The 24,273-nt window shown below is 36.5% G+C and overlaps 1 protein-coding gene across 3 annotated transcripts in view; it reads right to left on the bottom strand.

Moving 5' to 3' along the window:
* Positions 1-24,000, bottom strand: part of EPHA3 (EPH receptor A3) — a 378,027-nt gene extending 354,027 nt beyond the window's left edge. For all 3 annotated transcript variants that reach the window (XM_082392423.1, XM_082392424.1, XM_082392425.1), the window contains exon 1: positions 8,164-24,000. In XM_082392423.1, coding sequence (XP_082248549.1) covers positions 8,164-8,251 — 88 coding nt within the window. In that variant the 5' untranslated portion in view covers positions 8,252-24,000. The remainder of the gene's footprint in view (positions 1-8,163) is intronic.
* Between the last annotated feature and the right edge of the window lie 273 nt (positions 24,001-24,273).

Below are 24,273 nucleotides of genomic sequence, written 5' to 3'. Positions count from 1 at the left end.
AGTATTTCTAAGATTTTTTTGGGGGAGTCAACAAGACACATTGGTATAGTCAGTAGGATTGAGGTTGAGAAGCTAGTGCTTTTCCTGAATAGGAGACCTCTTTAATTTACAGGCATTTGTGTACAAGAGAAAACATATGAGGTTAAAATCAGAAGACAGACAAGAGAGGGCCAGGCTCAGTTACTAATTTATTACGATGAGTTTACTTAGTTTCCTCAGTTGTAAAATGGGAGATGTCATAATACCTACTTTAGGGCAGCTTTAAGATTAAATGAGGTCCAGTAAGTACTCAATGACAATGTAAGGGAAAAATCTTTCCAACCAGTGGAACTCTGTGTAATTGTTATCTGATTACCGGGCATGACACTGAAGCCATATTTAGTCTTGGAATGCCCTGGATTCAACAATTCTATCTTTTATGAAAAACACTAAAGTTTTGATGACCACACAAACATCAGCATCATACAACTACTAACCTACCTCGGTAATACCGCTCCCAGAAACCCTTCCTGGCCCATTCCAGGTTTACTCCCAAAATCAGAAGAGGGAAAATCCTGTTTTAATAAAAAAACGGTGCCAATCAAATATGGGGCTGTGGGGAAAACAGACAACTTTCGATTGTGCACGGGGTGGGGAGGGGGTTTGTAGAACATGCCCCTTAGCTCTCCCGAGGGACCTAACAGGTGACACCAGTAGATGGTCTTAAAGAAAACTGAAAAAAAAAAAAAAAAAAAAAGTTCATTTTCGTCTGGAGAGACATCTTCTGAAAATTCAAGAAATAGCAAAGGGGTCGGGAAACACAGCAGCAAGCAGGACAATGGACGTCTCAGGCTCGTCCCAACCGAGCGGGCAGGGTACGAGGAGCTTTCCCAACTCTCCAGGGAATTCTGTGAACCCTGGAGAACCCTGTCCCCCTCCTGCACCTGTCACCTCGCGGGGCCGGAAGTTAGGAGGACAGACCGCGCCAACTATAGACGCCAAGCTGCAAAGACTGCCAGCTATGGAGGGAGGTGGGGAGTTGAGGGTGAGGACGACAGAGACCTCGGGTCAGAGCCCGTTGTGAAAGTCGGGACTTGCCTGGCGCGTCCGAGCCGCTCGCGCTCTCCCCAGGTAAGGAGAGTCCCAGGTGCTGCGGAGGACGCCTCCTCTCCGAGCGTCGGCAGCTCCGTGGCCGCAGGCAGAGGGCGCACGTTTCCCTCTGGCCCGCCCCGCCTACGCCCGGCCCTAGTTTCCGCCGAACTTGGCGCCCTCGCGCTCCCCTGGCTCCAGCCTCCGCCCCGGCGGCGAGCGTCCGGCGCCGGCCGCCGGCAAGAAGGCGGCCGCCGCAGGGGCTCCGCGCGTGCTCGCCGCCCGCCGCCCGCGGGAGGCCGCGCTGGCTCGCAGCGCCCGGGCAGCGCGCTTTGGCCGCCGGGCTCGGAGACGCTCGCGCACAAAGAACCACCGAACCCCGAGGGCTGAGCTGAGCTGGGGGACGTGGACCCGGAGATGGGCTTTTCTGATCCGATCTTGAATACGATGAGGAGTGAAAAGTAGTGAATTGTTGGTAGACTCCGTTTTCCCGCCGCACCTATGAGCCTGGTCCCGGCGGCGGAGGAGAGTTTGAGGTTAAGATGCCCTGGTGGTGGGTGTGGTGGCCGCGAGGGCGCCTGCTCACCCCTCGGTTGCCACATCCCTGGAATTCCCCGTAAAGCTCTGTTTCGTGCTAAAATTTCTCAGGGCACACTTTTGGAATTTAATCAGTATTGCATTATCAAATGTGGGAGGTGTGATGCGAAGGAAGAGAAGCGCCATCATACCTCCTGTGGCCGCCCCAGTTCATGGCTAAGGTTATTCACAACAGTTTATTTGTACAGTGCTGCCACTTGTTTTCCCCCTCAATCCTCGCCTATTATTCTGACTTCACCATGTTGGTTTGGATTATGTGGATTTTCACCCTCTGCTTTGACTGGAACAGCAGGACATGGTTTAAAAATGAAGGGAGGGAGGGGGTTCCCCACTCAGGGCTTCCAGTTTAATAACATCACTCCAAGTTGGGGGCTTTACTGCTGAACTGGTTTTGATTCCATCCATCCTCCACATGCATAGGCCCAGGCTTCCAAAGGGGTTTGGCTTACACTCTCAAAACTTTCCTAGACAAAATATTTTCTTCAGGGGAAAAATCAAAAGCGTGTGAACTTGAGAGGAGAAACAAAAGCACGCAACGCCCCCCAAACCCGCACCCCGCCCCAAACACACACCCTTTTGTGTGTGTGTGTGCAGGTTTTTAGAGATCTACTAAAAATTGATTAGCCAGATGTTTGACGTGATAAATATTTTTCTTTTAAGCAAAAGACAAATATTATCATTGGTTTTAGAATCTTTGCATTTCTCTACCTCTCCATCTTTCTAAACGACTTTTTATTTTCTTTTCTCTTGCAAAGACGTTTTTTCTCTTTGTAATCCACCACCTTTTTTTTTTTTTTTTAATTTCACATAAAGCTGGTAGGAGGCAAACTAAAACTTGCTGACTTTCAGACTTTTCCAAGAGGAAAACTTCTGCCAGATTCCAAGAACTACCTGATTCTAGGGAGCTGGTAACAGACACAGAGAGTGAAATCAAGGGGTGCACATGTGCCCACACCCTGATTTCCAGGAGGGGTGTCTGCCTAGATTGATTTGTGTCTTGGAATCCTTTGCATTTTATAAACGTCCAAGAATGTTTTTATTTCTAAAGTCATTACAGAAGAATTAAGGTTTTCAAATTTCTTAGAAATAAATTTCTAATCCTGGTTTACAGTATACCTGGATGAATAATATAATGAACGTTTTACACCACCAGTCATCCCTTTATTTGAAAAATCTGTGGAAAGCTACTTGTGCACTTGGTAAAAGCCCTGCTCTGACCCTCCCTGGTGATAAAATCCAGATCTCTGAAAACAGAATCAAAAAGGGGGCACCTGCATCTATTTTTCTAAATCTTTTATCAAACAGGAATTAAAAGAACAAGATTTATTAAAAGTTTTAAAGACAAGTGTGTAAAAAATAAAGTTGAGGATCTTCACAGAAAATGATTTGCAAAACAGTGTTTTTCCAAGAAATACATATTTCTCCTTCCATCTAGTATTTATGCCAAACAAAATCATTGGAAAATGACTAAAATCAAAGGTAACCCACATCACAGATCTACTAGTAAGTAAATGTCTGTAAGAACTTATCGAGTTTTGATGATTTGTGGAAAGTTTTATTAATATTTTCTTGAAGATTTTATGACTTGGAGAATGTAACTCTCAAGAACAGTTCTTGCTGTTTCCATTTGTGTTGAAGTTAGTAAATCAAATATACTGTGGAAATATGTTTTGCCTCTAAAAATCCTTTGCATATGTAACTGATTATTTGATGTTTAAAAATTGCATGTATTTTATTTCAGAAAAAAGTCCAGAGTTTCAGAAACAATTTTAACATTTAGGGATCTTCATAAAGAAAGTTATTTTGAGAAACTATTAAAAGTGAAGGACTCTTAAAGAACACACCAAAATTTGAATATTAAAATGTGGATAATATATAGACACGATAAAGAATCTTATTGTCTTTTCTTTAAAGATAATAAGTTTCTTATGAATCAAGGTGAAACTACTAAATTGTTTATAAAAGCAAAGAGTAAACAATCATTATATTCAAGTAATAAAAATCTTCACATGAAACTCCCTAAATCTACTACACAATGTTAAAAAAAATACCTTTAAGTTCTGATTGTACACAACGTTTTGTTTAAAATGTTTGTGTTCATTTTATGTACTTTTCATTGTAGCTCCCAATTACTAGTGTTTCATGGGAAAGACAACTTTATATAAAATGCAACCATAATCTTCCACGGGGTAATGTTGTTTTGTTATATGTAGTTTCCCTTTTATGGTTCCAGTTGCTTCTGAGTTATAAACATATTCAATTGACTTTATATCTTGAAATGGGTAGAAAAATCATATTAACTACAGTACCAATAATAAGAAAGTATAAAATTGAATCTGTTCATAGTTACGATGAAGCTGGTTTGTCCTTATGAATCTATTGTTATTGCAAGAATATTTACTATTTAAGAGTTTTTAATTTCTCATTTATCACAAGGACAAGAATGGCGTGATATATAAAACATAAGAGTAAGGAGAATGGGGTATCCAAGTGGACATTTCCCCACTTGAATTATTATTATCAATATTAGTCTTTAGGAAGATATAGATTCAGAATGAATTAATTTCATGATAGATTTTGAGAGGTTGCAAGAAGTTTCTTTCCGGCACAATCAAAATATTATCGTAGCAATTCAGGTTGTCAGTAAAAGCTTAAACAAATTTGCTGATAATCCTGTTAATGACCTAGGTCAAGTGTTAACTGTTGTGGGTTATAAAATAGTGAAATTAAGGTTTCTCCTACCTCCAGGCAAATAGCAAAGTTATAACTGTTGGGGGGAAGTAGGGGCGAGCTATTAGGAAAGCTATTAAATTACAAAAATGTATAATGCATTCAATTATTTAGTCTAGAATGATAAAATGCTATTAAAAGCAAATGTAAACTCTCTTTAAAAAAAACTATAAAGGTGATATGACAGCTTAGTTCTCTATTAATATTTCAACCACAATGTATTATTATTTGAGGATAAGTGTTTATACATGAAAATGATGCCAAGTCATACTGATTTTTAAAAAGGGAAAAATCTATTATTTAAATGTTTATTGTCTCCATCATTTGCTTAATATTCAAAGGGAAGCGTACAGTGTTCATCTCTAAGTTTTACTTTTAAGCTTTAAACGATCACATAGTATCCTTTTGTACTTAAGTGACTTACGTTCAGTGAAATACATTTCATATAGTGTGCCTACCACTCCAATAAAAGTCTCCCAAAAAAAGTAGTATATATATGAAGATTGAATTTTATTCACTTTAATTTTGAAAACTGGTTTCCAGTGTAAAGGACTCTATAGGTAAATGTTAATCTAAATTACGAACACTTTTGGATAGAAAAATGATTTAGTATATTATGTACTGATGAATAAGCAGTGCATTCTGCCTCAGAAAGCTTCAAATGTAGAAGTGTCTAAAGAGATTACTTTATCCACTGCTAAAAGAGATTAAACAAACAACAGTCAATTCTTTACTTTATATCAAGTTTTAACCTCTTTGTAAAGTTATTTTTATTTAACATTATCATCATCCATCTGGGATGGGAACAGGGAGCAAATATATAAACTTTTCTAATAATACATAATGTAACAATCCTATTTTGTCATGAAAAGTAGTTGATTTCCCATGGAAGTCTTTTCTTAGTGTGTCATGTAAACAGACCTGGTAAGATTTTAATAAAGTTCCCTTCAGCTTTTGTAAAGTTTCTGTTTAAGTATATAGGCCAATTCTTGATTTAAGTAATCATCAAAATTATAAATAATTATCATCAAAGAAGCCAGTCATAGAAAGTATCATCTGGAATCATTTTCTTGAAGGCATATTAGAAAGTTATCTGTAACCGGATTAATAAAAGGAAAGTTCATACTAAACTTTTTTTCTAAGTATTTTTCTCTTATCATGGACCCATGGCATTTCAAAATTGAAATTTGATTATCAATTCTCAGATTAAAAAAAAAAGTCACACAATGACACATTTCCTAGCAATTAACTCAGTGGTTAGGTTTTTGTTCTCTTTTAGTTCTATCATGACTATCTTCATAATAGATTGCAAAATAAATTCTAGTAGATTTCTAGTAAATTTTCTATAGTGTTGAAATATAATTTTTAACATATCATTTTAAATACAACCTAGTATTTTGTATTGCAGTTCTCAAAATTTATATTAGAAACCTTTATTAATGAGATTCATTTTATCATTATTCCTTCCACCCAATATATGAATTTTCATAAGCATTGCTTTTTATTCAAATGACATTGTTAGAAGAATTGCATAGAAATCTTGGCACATACTTGGATTTTTCACTTTTCATGTTGTTCAACTCTACTACTATGTCCCAAGCTATTGCATTAATATTTGAAATCTTACTCAAATATTACCCAAGTTAAATCATTCATTTTACATTTTGTTTCAAAGCTTCCCTTCATGACCTCAGAAGAGAAAGGAGACTACCATAGGACGTGATCTGGAAAGAATAATCCCACAAACAATGGATAGATAAACTTTTGCCCAAGCAAATTAAATGTAATTATGTCAGCTTTCTGAATATATTCACCTTTTTATATACATATTGTCAATGTGTATCTGCCTGTATAATAATATGCATTATATACCCAAATATACATAAGGTGTGGCTTAAAAGCAATTTGCATTCGATAATTCCTATTTCATTAAATTAATATTCATTAATTTTATGTAAGTGTCAATAAGTTTAAAAGCTCTTTTTTTTTCTTGCAATTTACTGAAAGGTTACATTTTGCACACAAATAATGACTCTCATTAATGAGTCGCTATATCCCTGTGCATTATTAATTCACTACAATCCATTATCTAAATAGTTTATAAATATTCCATCTGGAGAAATACAATTTATTATAGCAATATGGGAATAATATTACTGTTTTCTACTATTATCAATACTTTAATATTTTCAAAGAAACAAAAAGAATAAACACTAATTTTAACATACTTATATGTTACTCATTATACAGATAACTACGCTTGCCTTTCATTCATAAAAAATGATTGACCATTACTTTCAAATAAACATTTTAATTTGATTTGTAAAAAAAAGTCACTTGAAGGTAAGATAATTTCTTGATCCTTTTATTTTAGAATTTTTAATTTCCCAATAAAAAAAGACAAAAAATTTAATGAAATCTGCCAAGTTGATAAAAGCAGTCACTAAGGAAAGAATGAAATTAAACTGCTCTATTAGCAGTGAAAGTAGGTCACCAAATATGAGAGGCAGTTTTTATATTTAATTAAAAAGTTTCTAAATATTTTTGAGTTTTTACTTGTGTTTTTAAAAAATAATATATATAATATACAATGGTACTGGCTTGCCAATATATTTTTTAGTTAGTGACATAACATAAAATGTAGCATTTGCACATCAACTTCTCAGTATTGCTAAATTGCTAAATATTGTTATAAGTTCAAAATGATTAAGAGGAAATCAAAGTTGTAAGTGTTGCTTGAAAGCAATCAATTATTCAGAAAAGTTTTTCTTAAGAGTTAGCGATTATATTCACAAATCATTAGGAATAGATCATAAAAGGTATACAGGAAAAAGGCAATGTCTCTATTAAGCACAAAATCTTATAGGAAACATTGGTGTCCTTAATATTAGGTTTGCACTTTAATCCATTGAAAAGGGATGAATGCCCATTAGGAGGAAAATAAATAACCCAGCACTAAGGAAATACCCTTTGCTGCATATGAACATTCTTTCTTAATTTGCTGTTCAGTTATTTACTACACCTACCCAGGAGTTTTCACTATTCATTAAATACATTCTCCTATTCGTATATAAGCCCTTAAACAAAGAAAATCCAATCTCAGCTTATTGTAATTCCTGCAAATATTACTTGTGTTAACGTGGCATATGCTGCTCATTAGAACCTGTACCACAGAGCAAACCACCGCCTGGTGGGATACACATCACTTCAATACAGCAGTTGCAACATAAACACACACACACACACACTCACACACAGACACACACACACACACATCTCCGCTTCAACAAACTCTGATTTCGCTTTAGCCCATTCTTAAATGCCATGATCCTAAGTTGGAACAACCTGTCATTACCTTTAAACATACTAAAGAATCTAGAGAGGAGGGTGGAATATTCTTTTAAACTTCTCAGAGTACTACATGGTCATAATTAGGAAATAAAATACTGCCATGACTATTTGGCAATTAACATACCGGGTTGTAAAACTGGAGGATTTTTCTTTCTTTCTGCTTAAAATTGGCAAACAAGATAATTGCTTGAATTGGTATCAGATTTAAAACACATTTTAGGTTTAGGTAATCCAAAATTATCTCTTAGAGTGTTTTAGAAGACAGCCGAAAATAAAAGCACCTCTTTAGTTTACTCTGAGAGCAAACTGCTTTATTCGGAGGGACCTCGAAGACCTGAAAAGGCTTCGGTGAGAACGTGCTTGGAAGAGCGTTAGCCCCGCGGGGCAGGGCTGTGCGCGTCGCTGTACCTGGCTTACCTTCATTGGAAGGTTGGAGAATCAGTTCCCCGAAGCAACTGAGAACAGAGCAGCTGAGAAGGAGGAGGATGGAGAGGTGACAATCCATGTTGCTGGTGCAGAGGGCAGTGAGAGGAGCATATCTCCATGAAGCATGCCACTGATGTGAGGGGGAGCGCTCTGATTGCTGGAGAAGTTACCATGCTCCGCTCGCAGGCTGATGTCAAGTTTGACACTGGAGATAAGGAGGAGTCTGGCTGCCTTTCCTCGAACCTCGCTCAGGGACATCCCTGGGTCCTAGTGCCGTCGGAAGCGAGCGCGGAAGAAGAACAGGACAGCGCGCGGGGTCTCGCAGACAGCTCTGAAGCACCGAGCTGGGGCGGAAGGGGGTGGGGGTCGCGGGCGTCACCAAAGGCGCAGGAAATCCCGAAGTTATGATGGTGCGGTGGTGGAGGGTAGCGGTGGGGAGAGAAAAACACCCCCTCCTTATTTTCAATGGAAAGCAGCTATTTTATTGTTTGCAGTACATGCTCTTGTAGGTTAATCCCCTGAAGAAACCAGAAACCCTGCTAGAGTGTCATATGGCAGAGTGAATGGAAAAGAAACTGAAATGCCAGAGAAATGTTTGTTATTAAAAGAACAGGAGCCCTTCATTTAAAAGAAAAGATTGTTGATTGTATTCAAAGGAAAATTGGGATTATTCCTTCACTGTGTTCAGTGGGATCATAACTCTTCGCAAGCCCTTTCTGGTGCAGAAAGACACTAATACGCACCCCAGATCAGAAAGTCTCTTCACTTCTACACCAAGTGGTGTCAGGACTTTTTAAAGAGATTTGGCACAGGATTTCCGTGTGCATAAAGTGCACTTTGGTTTTCCAAACTAGGAAGTAACCTTCAGCATCCAAAGGAAGTGAGCAAACCCAGCCCTAGGAATAGCTGCAGGTCAGCACGCATCCCTTGTTCTATGCTGTGGGTATAAATAAGAGTAATAGAAGTCAAGCCTGAAGTTCTTGACAGCGCGTCACTACCCTCCCTCCTTCACTATCTAGCATTCGGATCTCTGAGTTCTGTGAGATAAACAATGCATAATTCACAGCTTCCCATTTAGCTTTCCAGCCACTTCCAATCTGATAATAGTTGGAAGCTGTTCTTTAGCATTCCAAATCCAAAGACTAAATAATAGTGTCCTTACACTTTCTCACTTACTTTACACCATGGTTATAAATGGTTTCTCTTATTTCCAGTTCCCTTGCTGGACAACATAATTGCAATCTATTTCAGCCAAATAATTTTGTAATTTCTATTTTGAGAACTATTCTTGCGTATCTTTAAAATATTCCCCAGAAAATGATCACTCAAATATCCTCCTGCTCATCAATCTTTTCCTATTCTAAACAGAAAACAAGACTCTTACATTCCTTGCACAACTCTGGAAAGTAAAGGTAAGTTGACAGCTGTAAGATCAGTGATCAATTTTAGAGCTTTAAGTTGTGGAATCTAAATAAGGATTTGAAAGGCTTTGCTAATAAGTATTCTTTTCACAAACACTATGTTTTTAATGAGAGAACATGATTTTCACATGAATTTAAATAAGTGGCTTCTGATACTAGTTTGTCTGCTGGGATCAACGGTTGGGGGTGGGTGGGTAGAGGAAGCCAGGAAAAAAGAGTGACTGCTAACTTTTTGTGTGTGTGCCTTGTTACTTTGTATCTCTAACTTCTTCCCACATTATGTCACCGGAGGCTGTAGAACCCCCTTCAAGTGCCAAGTCTGTCAGAATCGAAAATAATGACAGGTACTGAACAGAAGATTCAGATAGTGGTGACTCTGGCACTTTTTAAAGTTCCAACACAATTTTAGTCTTTCCATTGTTCTAGGTTCAGATAAATTTTTTCTGAAACTTGAAAGAAAAATAAAGCCTTATTTGGAAGTGACAAAATTTAAAAACATTTTGGAAAAACATGGCAATGTGCTGATATCCATGTATACTGGCTTCCCCTTACACTACTTCTCTTTTCACACTTAAACCGCTTGTCACTGTGGAAAGAGGCATTCATGTTTGAAAGAAGCTACAATAGTGTGAAAATAAGTAAAAAGCAATTCCTGGCCTGGGAATAGAAAGTAAATAATATAGGATCTCTCAATTATAGACTCTCTAGCTCAAGAGACATTGGACAACAAGAAGTTTCCATAATCTGAATGCCATTTTGAATAGATGTGAAAAAGAATGATGTCAGCAAACATAGGGGTGCAAGGAATTTAGCCAAAGTAGTAGTAGGAGGGATAGAGGTGTGGGCAGCCAATTCAGGGAAAGCCTCATCAAAAAAGTAATAACTGAGTTGTAGTTTGAAGGATGAGTAGGAGTTCGCTAATTGGAGAATGGTTTGGAAGGCACTGCAGGCAAGCAGATGGAACATAAACAAAATCATAATAGTTTCCAAGTCAGGGCAAAAGAAAGCATCTGACATGTATAGAGCAAAGAGCATATGTGGTACCAAAAGGGCTAGGATACAGGAAAGAGAAGAGGAGGGGGGACAGAGTGGTAGGAGATGTTCCCTGAAAGGCAGATTGGAAACTGCAGAAATTTCTATGCCACATGTCAATGATTTTACAATATATTCTAGATGAAAGAGGGACATAAAAAGCGTTTCAGCAAGTAAGAACTTGATCATATCTGGGTTTTAGGAAAAAAATTTACTGATAGCATTGAGCATCTCCACCTGTTGTATAGGGTCCACCTGCTATTGAAGTACCTGGAATACTTATTAAAAGTGCACATCCCCTGCACATTGTTAGAGCTTGGAGTTGAGGCCACTGGCCAATGAACTCACAAGTGTAGGTAGTGTGCTACCTGAGGGGCAAGTTTTTTGCTAACACCACAAGGGTCTCTGGCCCAATGAGTGGAGTTTGATAGTAATACTTGCTACAAATGTATGATTTTAATGTATGAAAGCTTTAAGGAGAGATGAAAAAACATTTTTAAAATGGCCTGTGTTTTCTTCTGCTTTTCTCCATTATTTCTCACTTAGGACCTCTCAGACATTTCTGTTTTCAGACTAACTTGATGTATCCTGTTGTAAGATCCTAAAAAGGGAGCTCACTCAGTGGGTTTGATGTGGTGATGCTTGCCCGGGAAGTTCTGCGCATGCGTGGCACCATCTCCTGTGAACACCCATGGGAGGTCATGCCTGATCTCTACTTCTACAGAGATCCTGAAGAGATTGAAAAGGAAGAGCAGGCGGCAGCTGAGAAAGCTGTGACCAAGGAGGAATTTCAGGGTGAATGGACTGCTCCAGCTCCTGAGTTCACTGCTACTCAGCCTGAGGTGGCAGACTGGTCCGAAGGTGTGCAGGTGCCCTCTGTGCCTATTCAGCAGTTCCCCACTGACTGGAGTGCTCAGCCCGCCACTGAAGACTGGTCTGCAGCTCCCACTGCTCTGGCCACTGAGTGGGTAGGAACAACCACTGAGTGGTCTTACACTGTTCTTCCACAAACTCCTAAAATGGAAATAGCTTGACGGAAAATAAACGGTTTCTAAAAAAAAAAAAAAAAAAAGTGCACACCCCTTCTGCCCACCACAGGCTCATGGAATCTGAATCTCTGAGGTTGGGACCCAAGAACTTGCAACTTGACAAGCTCTGCAGGTAATCCTTTTGATCCCTGACATTTGAGAACCACTGCTGAATGTGAAGGAGGGAAAATCTGAGGCAGAATGGTGAGATTTGAAGCCATTTTTAAATAACTAATAAGGAACTGAACTAGAATCCATCTGACAGAAAGAAGGAAGATACATGATGAAATTAAAATACACGTTTGAGGTGAAACAAACTATATACCCCAAAGGAAAAAACTGGATTTTGGGGGCTGAGGAAGAGGGAGATGACTAAGACATTTGCAATATTTAATTCCCCTCATTGTTCAGTTCAACAGAAGGTGAGTGCCTAACATGTGCTTAATCATGTGCTAGACACTGAGGTCAAAAACATGAATAAGAGGGCCCTTTAAAATAATTCAGAATCACAGCAAGAAATTATGCAAGTGTTAGATAGAGTTGCATGTAGAGTATTTTCATAGTACAACGTGGAGGGGTGGGGGTATCTCAAGTTAGAAATTAAAGGGAAATTCCTTGGAATAGATGGCAATTGAGCGGTACCTGGATAGATGTGTTTTAAAGAACAGAGTTCGGAGAAGAGAGATTAAACATGAAAAGCATGCTTTTTGGAGGAAATAACATATACCTCTATTACTAGCGCATGGATTTGGAGGCAGTGTCAAGGGGTATGGGTAAGAGGAGACAGGAGGGTTAGGGAGGAGCAAGGTTCTAGTGAATTCTGTGAGCTGTTCTAAGGAGCCTGGACTTGAGGGTGATGTGAGGCAGAAGAGAGATGTGTTCAATTAGCATTTTAGAAAGATCATTTTGACATAGTTAAGTGGGGAGGGTAAAACGGAAGCAAAAACACCAATTAGGAGCCAAGAGACCAATTAGGATCCCTTCACAATAGAATAGCCAACATCAGCAGAGGTACAAGTGGGGCTCTTGAACCAGACTGCCCTGGCTCTGTTACTCTTAGTAAAATTCTAATAATAATAGATCCTATCTCATAGGGATGTTGTAAGGATTATATGAGATTTGGGATGGTACAGATAAAGTGTAAGCCTAGTGCTTGACACATTAAAATCATTCAATATATTTTTTTAATCTTGATCTAGAAAAGAGATCTAGAGGGTCTCATACTGAGCAGTGATGGTAGAACTACAAATCACACAAATGTAACTGGGTGGAATTGGCAAAGAACTTCATAGATTGATTAAGAGCAATGAGGTAGTTGGATATGTCTAGGAGGCCTTTCAATCTGTGGCTTGAGTGAGGAGGTAGTTAGGACTGCAAGAGAGAGTTGAGAAGAGAGAATGGGCATAATACAAAATTTCTATTTTAGGTTTATATAGATGAAGTGACCTGAGGGAAAGCCAAGAGTAGATGAACTATTAGGAGACAAAGACTTTGACTGGAATTGTTCCTTTGGAAATAATTTCCTCTGCAAATACAGGTGACCCTCTGTTCCTCAGATGCTGAACCCCATAATATGGAGGGCTGACTGTATTGATTGTGCTTCTAATTTTATGTAAGGGACTTGAGCATTCACATATTTTGGCATTCAAGGAGGTTCTAGAAAAATCCCTGAAGGATGCTGAGGGAGGGACCACTGTAATTAGTATGAAAAAATAAGTAGGTTCATTCATGTAAGCAAAGTGTTGGCAGAAAGATCAGTTGGCCAAGAATGAAAGCCGAGCATATACCAATGTGGGCAGACCTCGGAGATACTACAGGCTGGTTCCAGACCACCACAGTAAAGCAACTATGACAATAAAGAAAGTCACGCAAATTTTTCCTTTCCCAGTGCATATAAAAGTTATGTTTACACTATACTGTAGTCTGTTAATCATGTCATAGCATTGTCTAAAAAAAACCAATGTACTTTAATTAAAAAACAATTAATTAGTAACATCAAAGATCACTGATCAGAGATCTCCACAACAAATATAATAGTAATGAAAAAGTTTGAAATATCATGAGAATTACCAAAATGTGACACAGCAACAAGAAGAGAGAATATGCTGTTAGAAAAATGGCACCGATAGACTTGCTTGACACAGTGTTGCCATAAACCTTCAATTTGTAAAAAACACAATGTCTGCGAAGCACAATAAAGCAAAGTTCAGTGAAATGAGGTAAGCCTGTATTTAAGAGAGGCAGAAACAGAGAAGAACTAGAAGGGATTAGCCTACTGGAAGCCAACTTTTTAAGGGTTTCACAAACAGCTGATGGTCAAAAATGCATTCAAGGGGATTCCCTGGTGGCGCAGTGGATAAGAATCTGCCTGCCAATGCAGGGGACACAGGTTCGATCCCTGGTCTGGGAAGATCCCACATGCCGCGGAGCAACTAAGCCCGTGCACCACAACTACTGAGCCTGTGCTCTAGAGCCCGTGAGCCACAACTACTGAGCCTACGTGCCACAACTACTGAAGCCCACGTGCCTAGAGCTTGTGCTCTACAACAAGAGAAGCCACCACAATGAGAAGCCCGTGCACTGCAACGAAGAGTAGCCCCCACTCTCCACAACTAGAGAAAGCCCGTGCGCAGCAATGAAGACCCAACGCAACCAAAAATAAATTAAAAAAAAAAATGCATTCAACAAAAATATCCAATAAGATATTGACTGAAAAGTGACAATTGGGTTTGACAATTGAAGGTTTTAATGACTTTTGTGGTAGCAGTTTTGGTGGGGTAATTGGTCTGCAAGTAGGATTCAGATAAAAGAGTAAATAGAAAGTGAGGAAGTAAAAACAGTAAATGTACTACCCTTTCAAGAAGGTTAGCTTAGAGAAGGCAAGCCTAGAAAAGGGGAAAGCAAGGTATAGTGAGAGTATTACAAAATGGAAGAGGCCTATAAGATTTATCTCTCCTGTGTTTAGCTGACTAGTGATACAATTAATTGACAAAGGAGTTTAGGGGATTAAATTTGGGATAGGAAGAAAAGGTGGGGAAATAACGACTTCTGCTTAGGACATGGTGAGATGCACGTGTAGATATATTTATGCCAAAAGTTAGATGTAAATGCCTAGAAGGGAAGACAGATTAGAGACTGCAAATTGAACAGTCATTAGCAGACTGGTAGTAGCTTAAGCCACTGCAGTAGATGAAATTGTCCAGATGGATCATAAACAGTGACAGAAAATTCAATCCTGTTAAATAAAATGTTCAAAAGGCAGATGGAGGATGTATAATTATCAGAATTCACTGAGTAGGAATAAATATCATAAAAGAAAGGTAAAGAGAGAGTGAGTTGGAGATGACAAGAGAACTGAAAATTTCAGGAAGGGAACACTCAGCCAAAAGAAAAAAAAAAAAAGGTAGAGTTTGGTGAAAATTAAAAACAAAAATGTTTTTTCCAGTTAATGGAAAGACCACAGGACTAGGAATCCCCTCTCAGAAAAATCATATTTAGAGCTACAAAACTCTTTGGAGCCTATCATTTTACAGTTAAAGAAAGTCTAAAACATTAGCAACTTCATTATGTTCAACACAGTCAAAGGCAACAACAGGAAAAGTATTTGAAAGATCTTACATTATACCAAGAAAATATTAGAAAAAAATACCTAGGAGAAAATTTGCAGGAAATCTTCTGTTACTGAAGTGTTTGAGGGTGATTAGAAGAACAGAATAATCCAAGAAAACGTCTTGAAAGGGCTGTGATTTTTGGAACAATTACTGGATTTTGGATTTGAAAATAGTCACAGTAGGTTGCACAAATTAATTTGCTATGCTTTAACTGATATCCACTGAATTAATATATGTTGGATTTGAACGTGCAAGTTTATGCAATCAATATAAAAATTAGCATGCCTGAGTTAATTGAAAAATGCTCATTCAATTGTTATAAAGTCATCAAAAGAAAAGCAAAAAATAGATGATAAATGTGATTTGCTTGTTACAACTAACCAACGCTATTTAAAACATACTCTTATACTCATTTTCACTATTACCTCTGGAACATTTCTCCATTTTTAAAAACAAACTTTATTACTGCCGTTATTTCCTAGTCTTCCATTTCTCTTGCCAAAAGACAGTCAAAACAAGCCAAGAGTTCATCTTGAAATCTAAGGAAAACATCCCAAAACTCTGAGCAAACTCTGAGCAAGAGCATATGCGGCTGGAGGTGGTGGGGGAGTGAAGGGAGTGTTTTGGCTGAAACAGAACCTGTATCGCAGTCCTTTTAAGTCAGTTTTTGAGAAATACTCATATCTACACACACGTATACACTTATATACTTAAAAACATTCACATGCACACACACACGAAATACTGTGTCAGTACACTAGCCAATTGTGTTTTCTAGAGCAGGAGGTCTCAATCTTTAATATGCAGGACATTGGGGGAGCTTGTTCAAATGCAGACTTAGAAAATCTTAGTTCAAATGATTTAGTAAATCCAGGACAGGGCCTGAAATTCTGCAACTCTGACAAGTTCCTAGGCAATGTCTTTGCAGATCTGACAATATTTTATATGGCAGAGTTCCAGAATACATAAATTTTGTTTGGAAAATTAATATAAATATATAGATATATATTTAAATACAAGCATTAAAATACCAGATGATAAAAATATGGGAATCATAGCTGAATCAATTCAACCTTATCTCTCAGTAAACTTCAAGATAAACCTAATGCTCCCACAAAGTAGTTAGACAATACTTTATTACCCTAAATCCCTCTCTTCTTGAAGGTATATAGTCAAGATGAATTCATCATTGTTGTGAATTCTTATTTCACTTCTATCTAAATCACTCTTTTAAGCATTTTATAATTTACTGATCTGCATTGTTAATTAACTGTTTCAAGGGCATAAATTATCTGTCCAGTATTTTAAGTTCTTTCCTGACAAGGTAAATACCAAACATTATCTAGAAGAGAGAAGACACTGTTCAACACAAACATGTATGACAATCTCTTTCATTTTATTTCAGATATGTTGAATATGTGATCATTACAGTTGGATGATAATTTCTCAAGATACGTATTAAGTGGCCAATTTTCAACTGTCCAAGGAGATTTACAACCTTAACAAACATAGGAAAACCATTGTAAAAACAAACCTATGACTTAATACAAAATGAATTTGTGTTTACAAGTATGAGGAAGTTTATCTAAAGATGAAAAAGTAATTTTTTCATTTCTAATGAATTAATTTGAAATACAAATAAGCCTTTTATGAGCTTTTTGGTGCATTGATATATGGTTCGGTAAAACAAATAATAGCAATATGGCTAACTAATTGAAGGAAATTTGTTTTAATGGTGTCATAACTGAAGCTATATTTATGGCTTAGGTAAAAATGTAGGTGCATCCAGAGTAATTTTTAATAAAAAAAGAAAGGTGGTAAAGGATTATTAAATGCTCCGTAGAAGTATATTTTGAGAACACATGGCTTCAATTTTGTTTCTCAAGCATCTTGTAAGCCTGAACATAAAATAGCATTACTCAGTACAGAAAAATTAACTGATTATGTGCTTGTCTAACCATAGTCGTCAATTCAGCTGGGATCCGGAAAAATAATCCGTATTAAGTCATAGGGATCTTATATTCAACAGTGTCAAACATTTGTGATTTTTCACGGATGCTCTGGTTTCCACAAGTGCCCAAATAACCTCACCTGCTTTTCTAATTTGTCTCCTAGATTGTGCTACGGGTCAGTGATCCCTATTCTGTCATGTCAATATAGTGGTTAAATAATGATAAATAATTTAAAATGCGGCAGGTAATCCACATCTTAATGTCAATCATCTTTACCTGTGCAGTATTTCTCAAGTTAAAACGGAAGTTACTTCGGTCACAAACTCTAGGTTTTTATATATCCAAATCTATTTCCTTAAATAAAAAATATGCATTTTACAGAGGTGTTTGAAGCTCAAAAGCTAACTAAATTGAAAAACATAAATCAAGGTAAAGGGGAATGCACCTAAAACTTTAATTACAAATATACTGATGATATAAGTTTTTTTCTAGAAAAAAAATTAAACCCTCCATCAGTTCTTAATTATGGCAATAAAAGGATTCAAAATATGCATGTTATATTCTTATTATTTCAAATGTGTTAACTTTTCAATTTCTCTAACTTAGTTTAGGCTTAAATATTCCATAATTATTTTTTTTGAAACACTTGCAGAAGTCAAGGTCCAAGTAAAAACTTAGACTTTTTTCAATTCACTTTGGAATACAAAAGCTGGAATAAATTTACAAGTCAAGCTCTCATATAGGAAATCTGTCTATTGGAGGTACCATCACATGTAAACATGTGAAGGAGTAATGGCACGTGCCAGTGCTCACTTCACTGGATTTCATGAAAGATTTTTTATTGTCAAGTCCCTGGTTTAGGAAACTGCTATAGCCATGCTCTCCACTAGAGGGCTCTGCAGAAGCAGCAGCCGCTGCAGCTGAAGATTCAGGTATTTAGATCAGCTCATTAACACAAAGCCCAGAGGTCTTCACAGGAACCAGCACAACTTTATTTTTAGGTTTAGTTTAATTAGTTTCATGATTGGTACTAATTAAGATGGGTTATGAATGCCTACGTGTGATCTTTATCTGATCACATAACATTCTTTTACTTACCTTATCTGGACCCTATGATGAGTTCATCCTAGCCCTGAGGAATCAAGAAAAGAAAGTGTCACGTTTGATTCCTGATTCAGAGAAATCCACCCATTTCCACACTAAAAAGTGTTGAGATAAGACACATTTCTTTATCATTCTCCTCTTTATGCAGTGTTTCCTCGTTAAATTTCCCCATTAAAATGCATAATGAGAATGACATGAATGTAAGATTTACAGTACATTATATTTTCTGCAAAATATATGATTTAGTACAATTTACTGGAAAAGGTAAGGAAATATGATAAAACTGACAATGAGAAAATTGTCAAAATCTCCAAAACGGATAGTCATTGCCTAAGAAGTCCTCTTAGCGTATGGCAGAGAAAAGACAGTGGTTTGCCTGTATCATTATGGTAAGGGTATTGCAGAGAGCAACCACAGCAAAAACTAAATAATTTGGACTGAGCACTTTAAATTTAGAGGTGTACAACTTCAAGAAGGGATTAACATAAAAATGAATAGACCAAATGTCCTAATCTGTTCTGGGCAGCAACATACCTGACGTTCCTGAGGCTGTGTCTTGCTTCCATTAGTAAAAGTGATTCAACCTATCATGATTTTCAAGAGAGACATGATACACTCTTTGAATAAGTACAGAAAAATCTCGTAGGGATGAGCTTTTTCTGTGGAGGAGACCATGCCTAACTTAAAAAAGGTAATCTCTTATTCTATCTTCACTGTAAAACCTTGAATTATCTATTTTTAATATCCTTCAGAATGAAAGTTTACACAACTTCCATAATATTTAACAATGTCCTAACAATTTTCTAACTCTGAACTATATTTGATGGGTTGCTGGAGACCCTTCACTGATGGAGTAATATGCCAAACCTAAGAAATACATACTATATTATGACAAGCCTGATAATGTCCAGAATACTGTATTGTTAGAAATGTAGGGATGCATATGGATGCCAAGTAGCCTACAGTCCATCTGTGACCAATGTCTGAGACTTTCAAAAGATGACTTCATCCAAAACACTATGTAATTAAGCAAATACAATGTAAATTCCAGGAAAGCAGAGGTTTTGGTCTGTTTTGTTCACCGCTGTCTTCCCAGCATCTACAATAGTGCCCAGCACATAGTAGGTCTACAATCAATATTTATTGAATGAATGAAAATGTAATTCATATTCATGATAAGAGACTTAAAGTTCGTTTTTTTATTGTTCTGTTTTGTCCCTTTTTTGGATTCATTTTACGTCAGACTTCAACACTCTACCTACTAGCTTGCTTCTTTAATTTTCCTTTTCAGTTTAACACAGCCCAAATGTAGGCAGAATGAGTTACTCACATAGCAGTGAGTTAGTAACACTTATTTCATTGTGTTTGAATAAACTGATACATTTATTGTATTTTTGATAGTAATCTTATATGCCTGCCCCTTTAAAAACATAGACAACTGGGTTGACTAGACAATATTAAGGGCTGTTTAAATGAACTATTGACCCTAGAGGAGGTAGTCAGAAATTATTCTTAAGGCAAGCAATAAATAAACAGCAAATTTTTTTCTATAAAACCATTGAATTTGTTTAGCAATCTTTATGTTAACTTATTTATTATCATTCATAATAAATTGATTTTATACAGAGACATTTAAAGAATGATAGGAGCAAAACAAAACTGTAATTTAATAAAACTGTGCAAATATTTTCAATATGTAAAATTCTCTTTCCTTTTAGTTTTTGAAATTTAAAATCCTTGAAATGCAATATTTTATTTTGTGGGTTTTTTTCCCCCAAATAGGAAGAAGAGCATTCTTACAGCTTTAAACTCCCAACAAATCAAATCACACAGTCAGAGAGCTCTAGGTCTCATGCTTTCATAAATAATAATAATATAACTATTATGTATGAATGTTTTAAATGACTGCAGAAGAATCAAATATTATAGTCAAATTTCAATTTTTCAACTTCCTGTAAAAAAGCTATTTAATGTCCACAAAGTTTAATTTGTATCTTTAATTAATTGTACCACATGTAAGTCATCTTCATTTTAGAGGCATCAATATTTAGCAAACTAGCAACACTTTTATTTGCAAAATAACACATTATGGAATAGAATGACTCTATCACCTGATTTATAGAGGAGAAAGCCCGGTTGGAAGCTGTAAGAGTTAAGGTCCTTATTTGTCCTCAGGACAAGTATGTTACAGGAAAAGATAGTGACACTCAGGTCCCTCTGTGTTGCTCTGCACCTCATGTGTTGGGTCATGTCTAGTAGATAGTCTTTTATTTGTTAATTTTCCTAATCAAAGTGCAATTACCTGAATATCCTTTTGTAGCCACTTGCATTTTTTAATTAATCTTAAGATTACAAGGAAAGAACTTAGAGAAAAATATTAATGCGTTATTTGTGAGGTTTAAGAGAAAAACCTAGCTCCTTCATCTTTATTTATATATTTAGTTACCCAAGAATTTAAGAACAAACGGGGTTAACTTTGGGTGAAGAAAAGCTTCCAGGTAGGCCTAAAAACAGAAGTCAGCCTGTTTAACACAGTTTCTGGATATTACAGAGAGGTCTTCCAACCTGTAAAGATGAGTTTTTCTTCCCTTGATGCTCCTTTGCTTTATGGAGCATCGCAGTCCTAGAATTAATCCGTGAATGATGTTTCAGTAAAACCTACTACAGTGAGGAATTCTTCAAAGAAATCTTAGGCATGGAAATCTTGAAATATACTTCACCAGGTTATATTACAATAGAGTAAACAGAAACATTAAAAAGGGAAAAGAAAAAGGCAGATGTAAATTAGTTATAGAAAAGTCATTATATCCCCCAAATCATTCTAACATCCAGACTGAGTTCTAGTAGTTATTTTTGCTCAATTACAAACTCTCTAGAAAGCAGTAAGTTCTTAGAGAAATGGAGTAAATATAATTCTGAGTGACAAAAACAGTGATTCAATCTATTTGGTCAAGACCCCTCTTTCCATCATCTTACTTTGTGTATGAACATTTTAATAAATGTTTAGAAATTACTGCATGATCTCATTGTTAGCACCTTCTCAAGAGGTCTTACTATGAATAAACTTTTCATCTGTATTTCCTGACTTAGCTGGCAAATCAGCTAACATATTTGGGGAAGAAGGCTAATAACGCTGCATAAGTCTGTCTTACTGTTCCCTAATGACTGACTTCCAGAGGAAGGCTGCACTGGGTAATTAAACAATGATAGGCAGCAACTAGAACAAAAGTGAGGATGAGAGGAAATGTTCAAGCTCAAGACATACAGAAGGCATGAACTCTTTAAAGCAAATTCAATAACAGGCCACAATTAGAGATCAATAGATACGTTTTATTTGTGATTTATAAGGAGTAATTTTTTTTCTAATGCCGAGTGATACTCTATTTTTCTTCCAAAGATGGCAAATGAAAGAAAAGTGAAAGTAAAAAGCAGTGGCATGTTATAAAGTTTAATGAGTACAAACATCCCCCCTGTGATAGTTATTACCTGTCTTAGTGGCTTTAACTTACCTTCCTAAGAACAGTACTTTGATTATGAAGAACAACGTTTTTTTTCACAATTATTATAGATTTTCCTTCATGTGTTTTAAAATTCCAGAAACTCAGTATTTTTACATTTAAATTTAAAACGGACTAACTGAAGATAGATATTAAGAGAATATGTTAATTAGTTAAATGTTTATTTCCAATTTGAAATTATATTATTAGTTTATATTTCTTATTGAGCTTTTTAAAACAGCTAAACTGGATCAGAAACATATAATATGAAATATATTAATTAGGAAATTTGAAAGAGGGTGTATCTATGGTTTTTGGTAGAAAGCCAGCATGTCAGATACACTCCTCCAAAAAATTTCTACCAGAAAATGGAGTGTCAGGATTTTCTTAAGCAAAAAATCTGCAGGAAACCTGTAATTTTAAATATTCCGCTTAACAATTTCTTTGGAAATAACGCACAAACGGTGATTTCAATATTTGAGCTGAAGTCTTGCTTCAACCAGAGGAAAAAAAAGTTAAAAGCAAGACAATGTTAAACATGTATCATAGAATTAAATATCAAGGATCACCGACTATATATACATACATATATATATCCTAAAACCTCTAACTAAAATTATCTGTTTCTTAACAATAGCAACATTTAATGTGAGACTCAGCCACAATAAAACATTAACTGTAATATCATGAATAGAGTTCATCATCTCTAACTTGTCGGCTGAGTCCCACTATTTGCAAAAGATATCTAAAATATTGTGAAAACACTGACATTTTCTTTATAGGTGAAAAAGAAAATTCTTGTCATTGATCAGAACCTCCAAGTTAACTCTCACCAGGGTAAACAGGTTAATTCTGTACAGTGACATGAACTCCAAGGGGATTTAAGATCAGCATGTTTGGTTAAGGGAATGATGACAAACACGTGAATGTAGTGATTAGAATGTTGACACCAAGACTGTTTTAGTTAGAGCTCATAGGAACATACACAAAGCTCCTAAGACTATTTTTTCACTAGTGGCTATCAAAGAGAAATAACTATTTTTGTCGAATTTTGACCATTATATCACTAGAAAGAAAAGACTGAGAATTCTAGAAGCTAAAATTTAAAAGTATTTTTTCCCTCTATTACATTTTACAAAGCCAGTTTGTTTGAATGTGTTATTGTGATTGTGGGAATCATGTTATACACGTTAGATACGATTTTAAGGTGATACAGTTATTTAATTTGAATGGGAACTTGAAAAAGAGGATTTCTTTTTAAATGTAAATGCAAATCACATGAAAATATAATAATTTGATTTATCTGTAATCCAGGAACTAATGATACATAAGTAATGGATCAAAAAAATGTACACTCTCCCAGGCTTTTTGAGTGGAAAATCACCACAAAAGTCTACTTAAATTTAGTATAGTAAGGTTTCAGAGATGAATGAAACCTATGCTTTAATAAAAAAGCCTATTTCTGAGAAATACGTGTCTCATTTCTGCCCAAACTTGGTGTGTAAACCTAAATAAGAGTCTCTGTTGTTTTACTGTCTTAACTGGCAACATTTTTTTTTTTTTTTTTTGGCCTCTGATTATAAGGTCTTCTACAGTTCTAGCCCTTTTATTCATAAAGCAAACTGAAGTACCATTACCTTTTTTTTTTTTTAGAATATATATATATATTTTTTAAAATTATTTATTTATTTATTTATTTATTTTTGGCTGTGTTGGGCCTTCGTTTCTGTGCGTGGGCTTTCTCAAGTTGTGGCAAGTGGGGGCCACTCTTCATCGCGGTGCGCGGGCCTCTCACTGTCGTGGCCTCTTTTGTTGAGGAGCACAAGCTCCAGACGTGCGGGCTCAGTAGTTGTGGCTCACGGGCCTAGTTGCTCCGTGGCATGTGGGATCTTCCCAGACCAGGGCTCGAACCCGTGTCCCCTGCATTGGCAGGCAGATTCTCAACCACTGCGCCACCAGGGAAGCCCCCATTACCTTTTAATATAGTATACTAGTTTCTTTTATTTACTTCAACTGGACATTGCACTATTGGTTATACCAATTGGTATACTGAAGCAAGTAATCTCAATAGTAATATATTTGCCTGCCTTGTCAATGTGTATTGCCATTATTGTGTATGTTGCCTTTTTTTTTTTCTTTAAAACTACAGCTTCAATTATTATCAGATTAACAGGTGATGCCTAACTACTGGTTTATACTTTTCTGTTTAAATGCCTTGCACATCTTTTGTTAAATTTATTCCTGTGTTTTATGTGTTCTGATGCAATTACAGATTTACCTTCTAATTTTTTGCTGCTAGTATGTAAATATATATTTGCTCAATTGTATTGACCTTTATCTTGCAACCTTGATAAATTTATTCGTTGGTTCTAGTACTGTTGTATATTTCTTAGGATTTTCTATGAAAAAAATCTTGCCATCTCTGAACAGAGGCAGTTTATTTCTTCCTTTTGAAT

Source organism: Balaenoptera borealis (assembly GCF_965194805.1).
Source record: "Balaenoptera borealis genome assembly, chromosome: 5".
Taxonomy (NCBI): Eukaryota; Metazoa; Chordata; class Mammalia; order Artiodactyla; family Balaenopteridae; genus Balaenoptera; species Balaenoptera borealis.
This window is presented reverse-complemented; position numbering and strand designations above follow the sequence as displayed.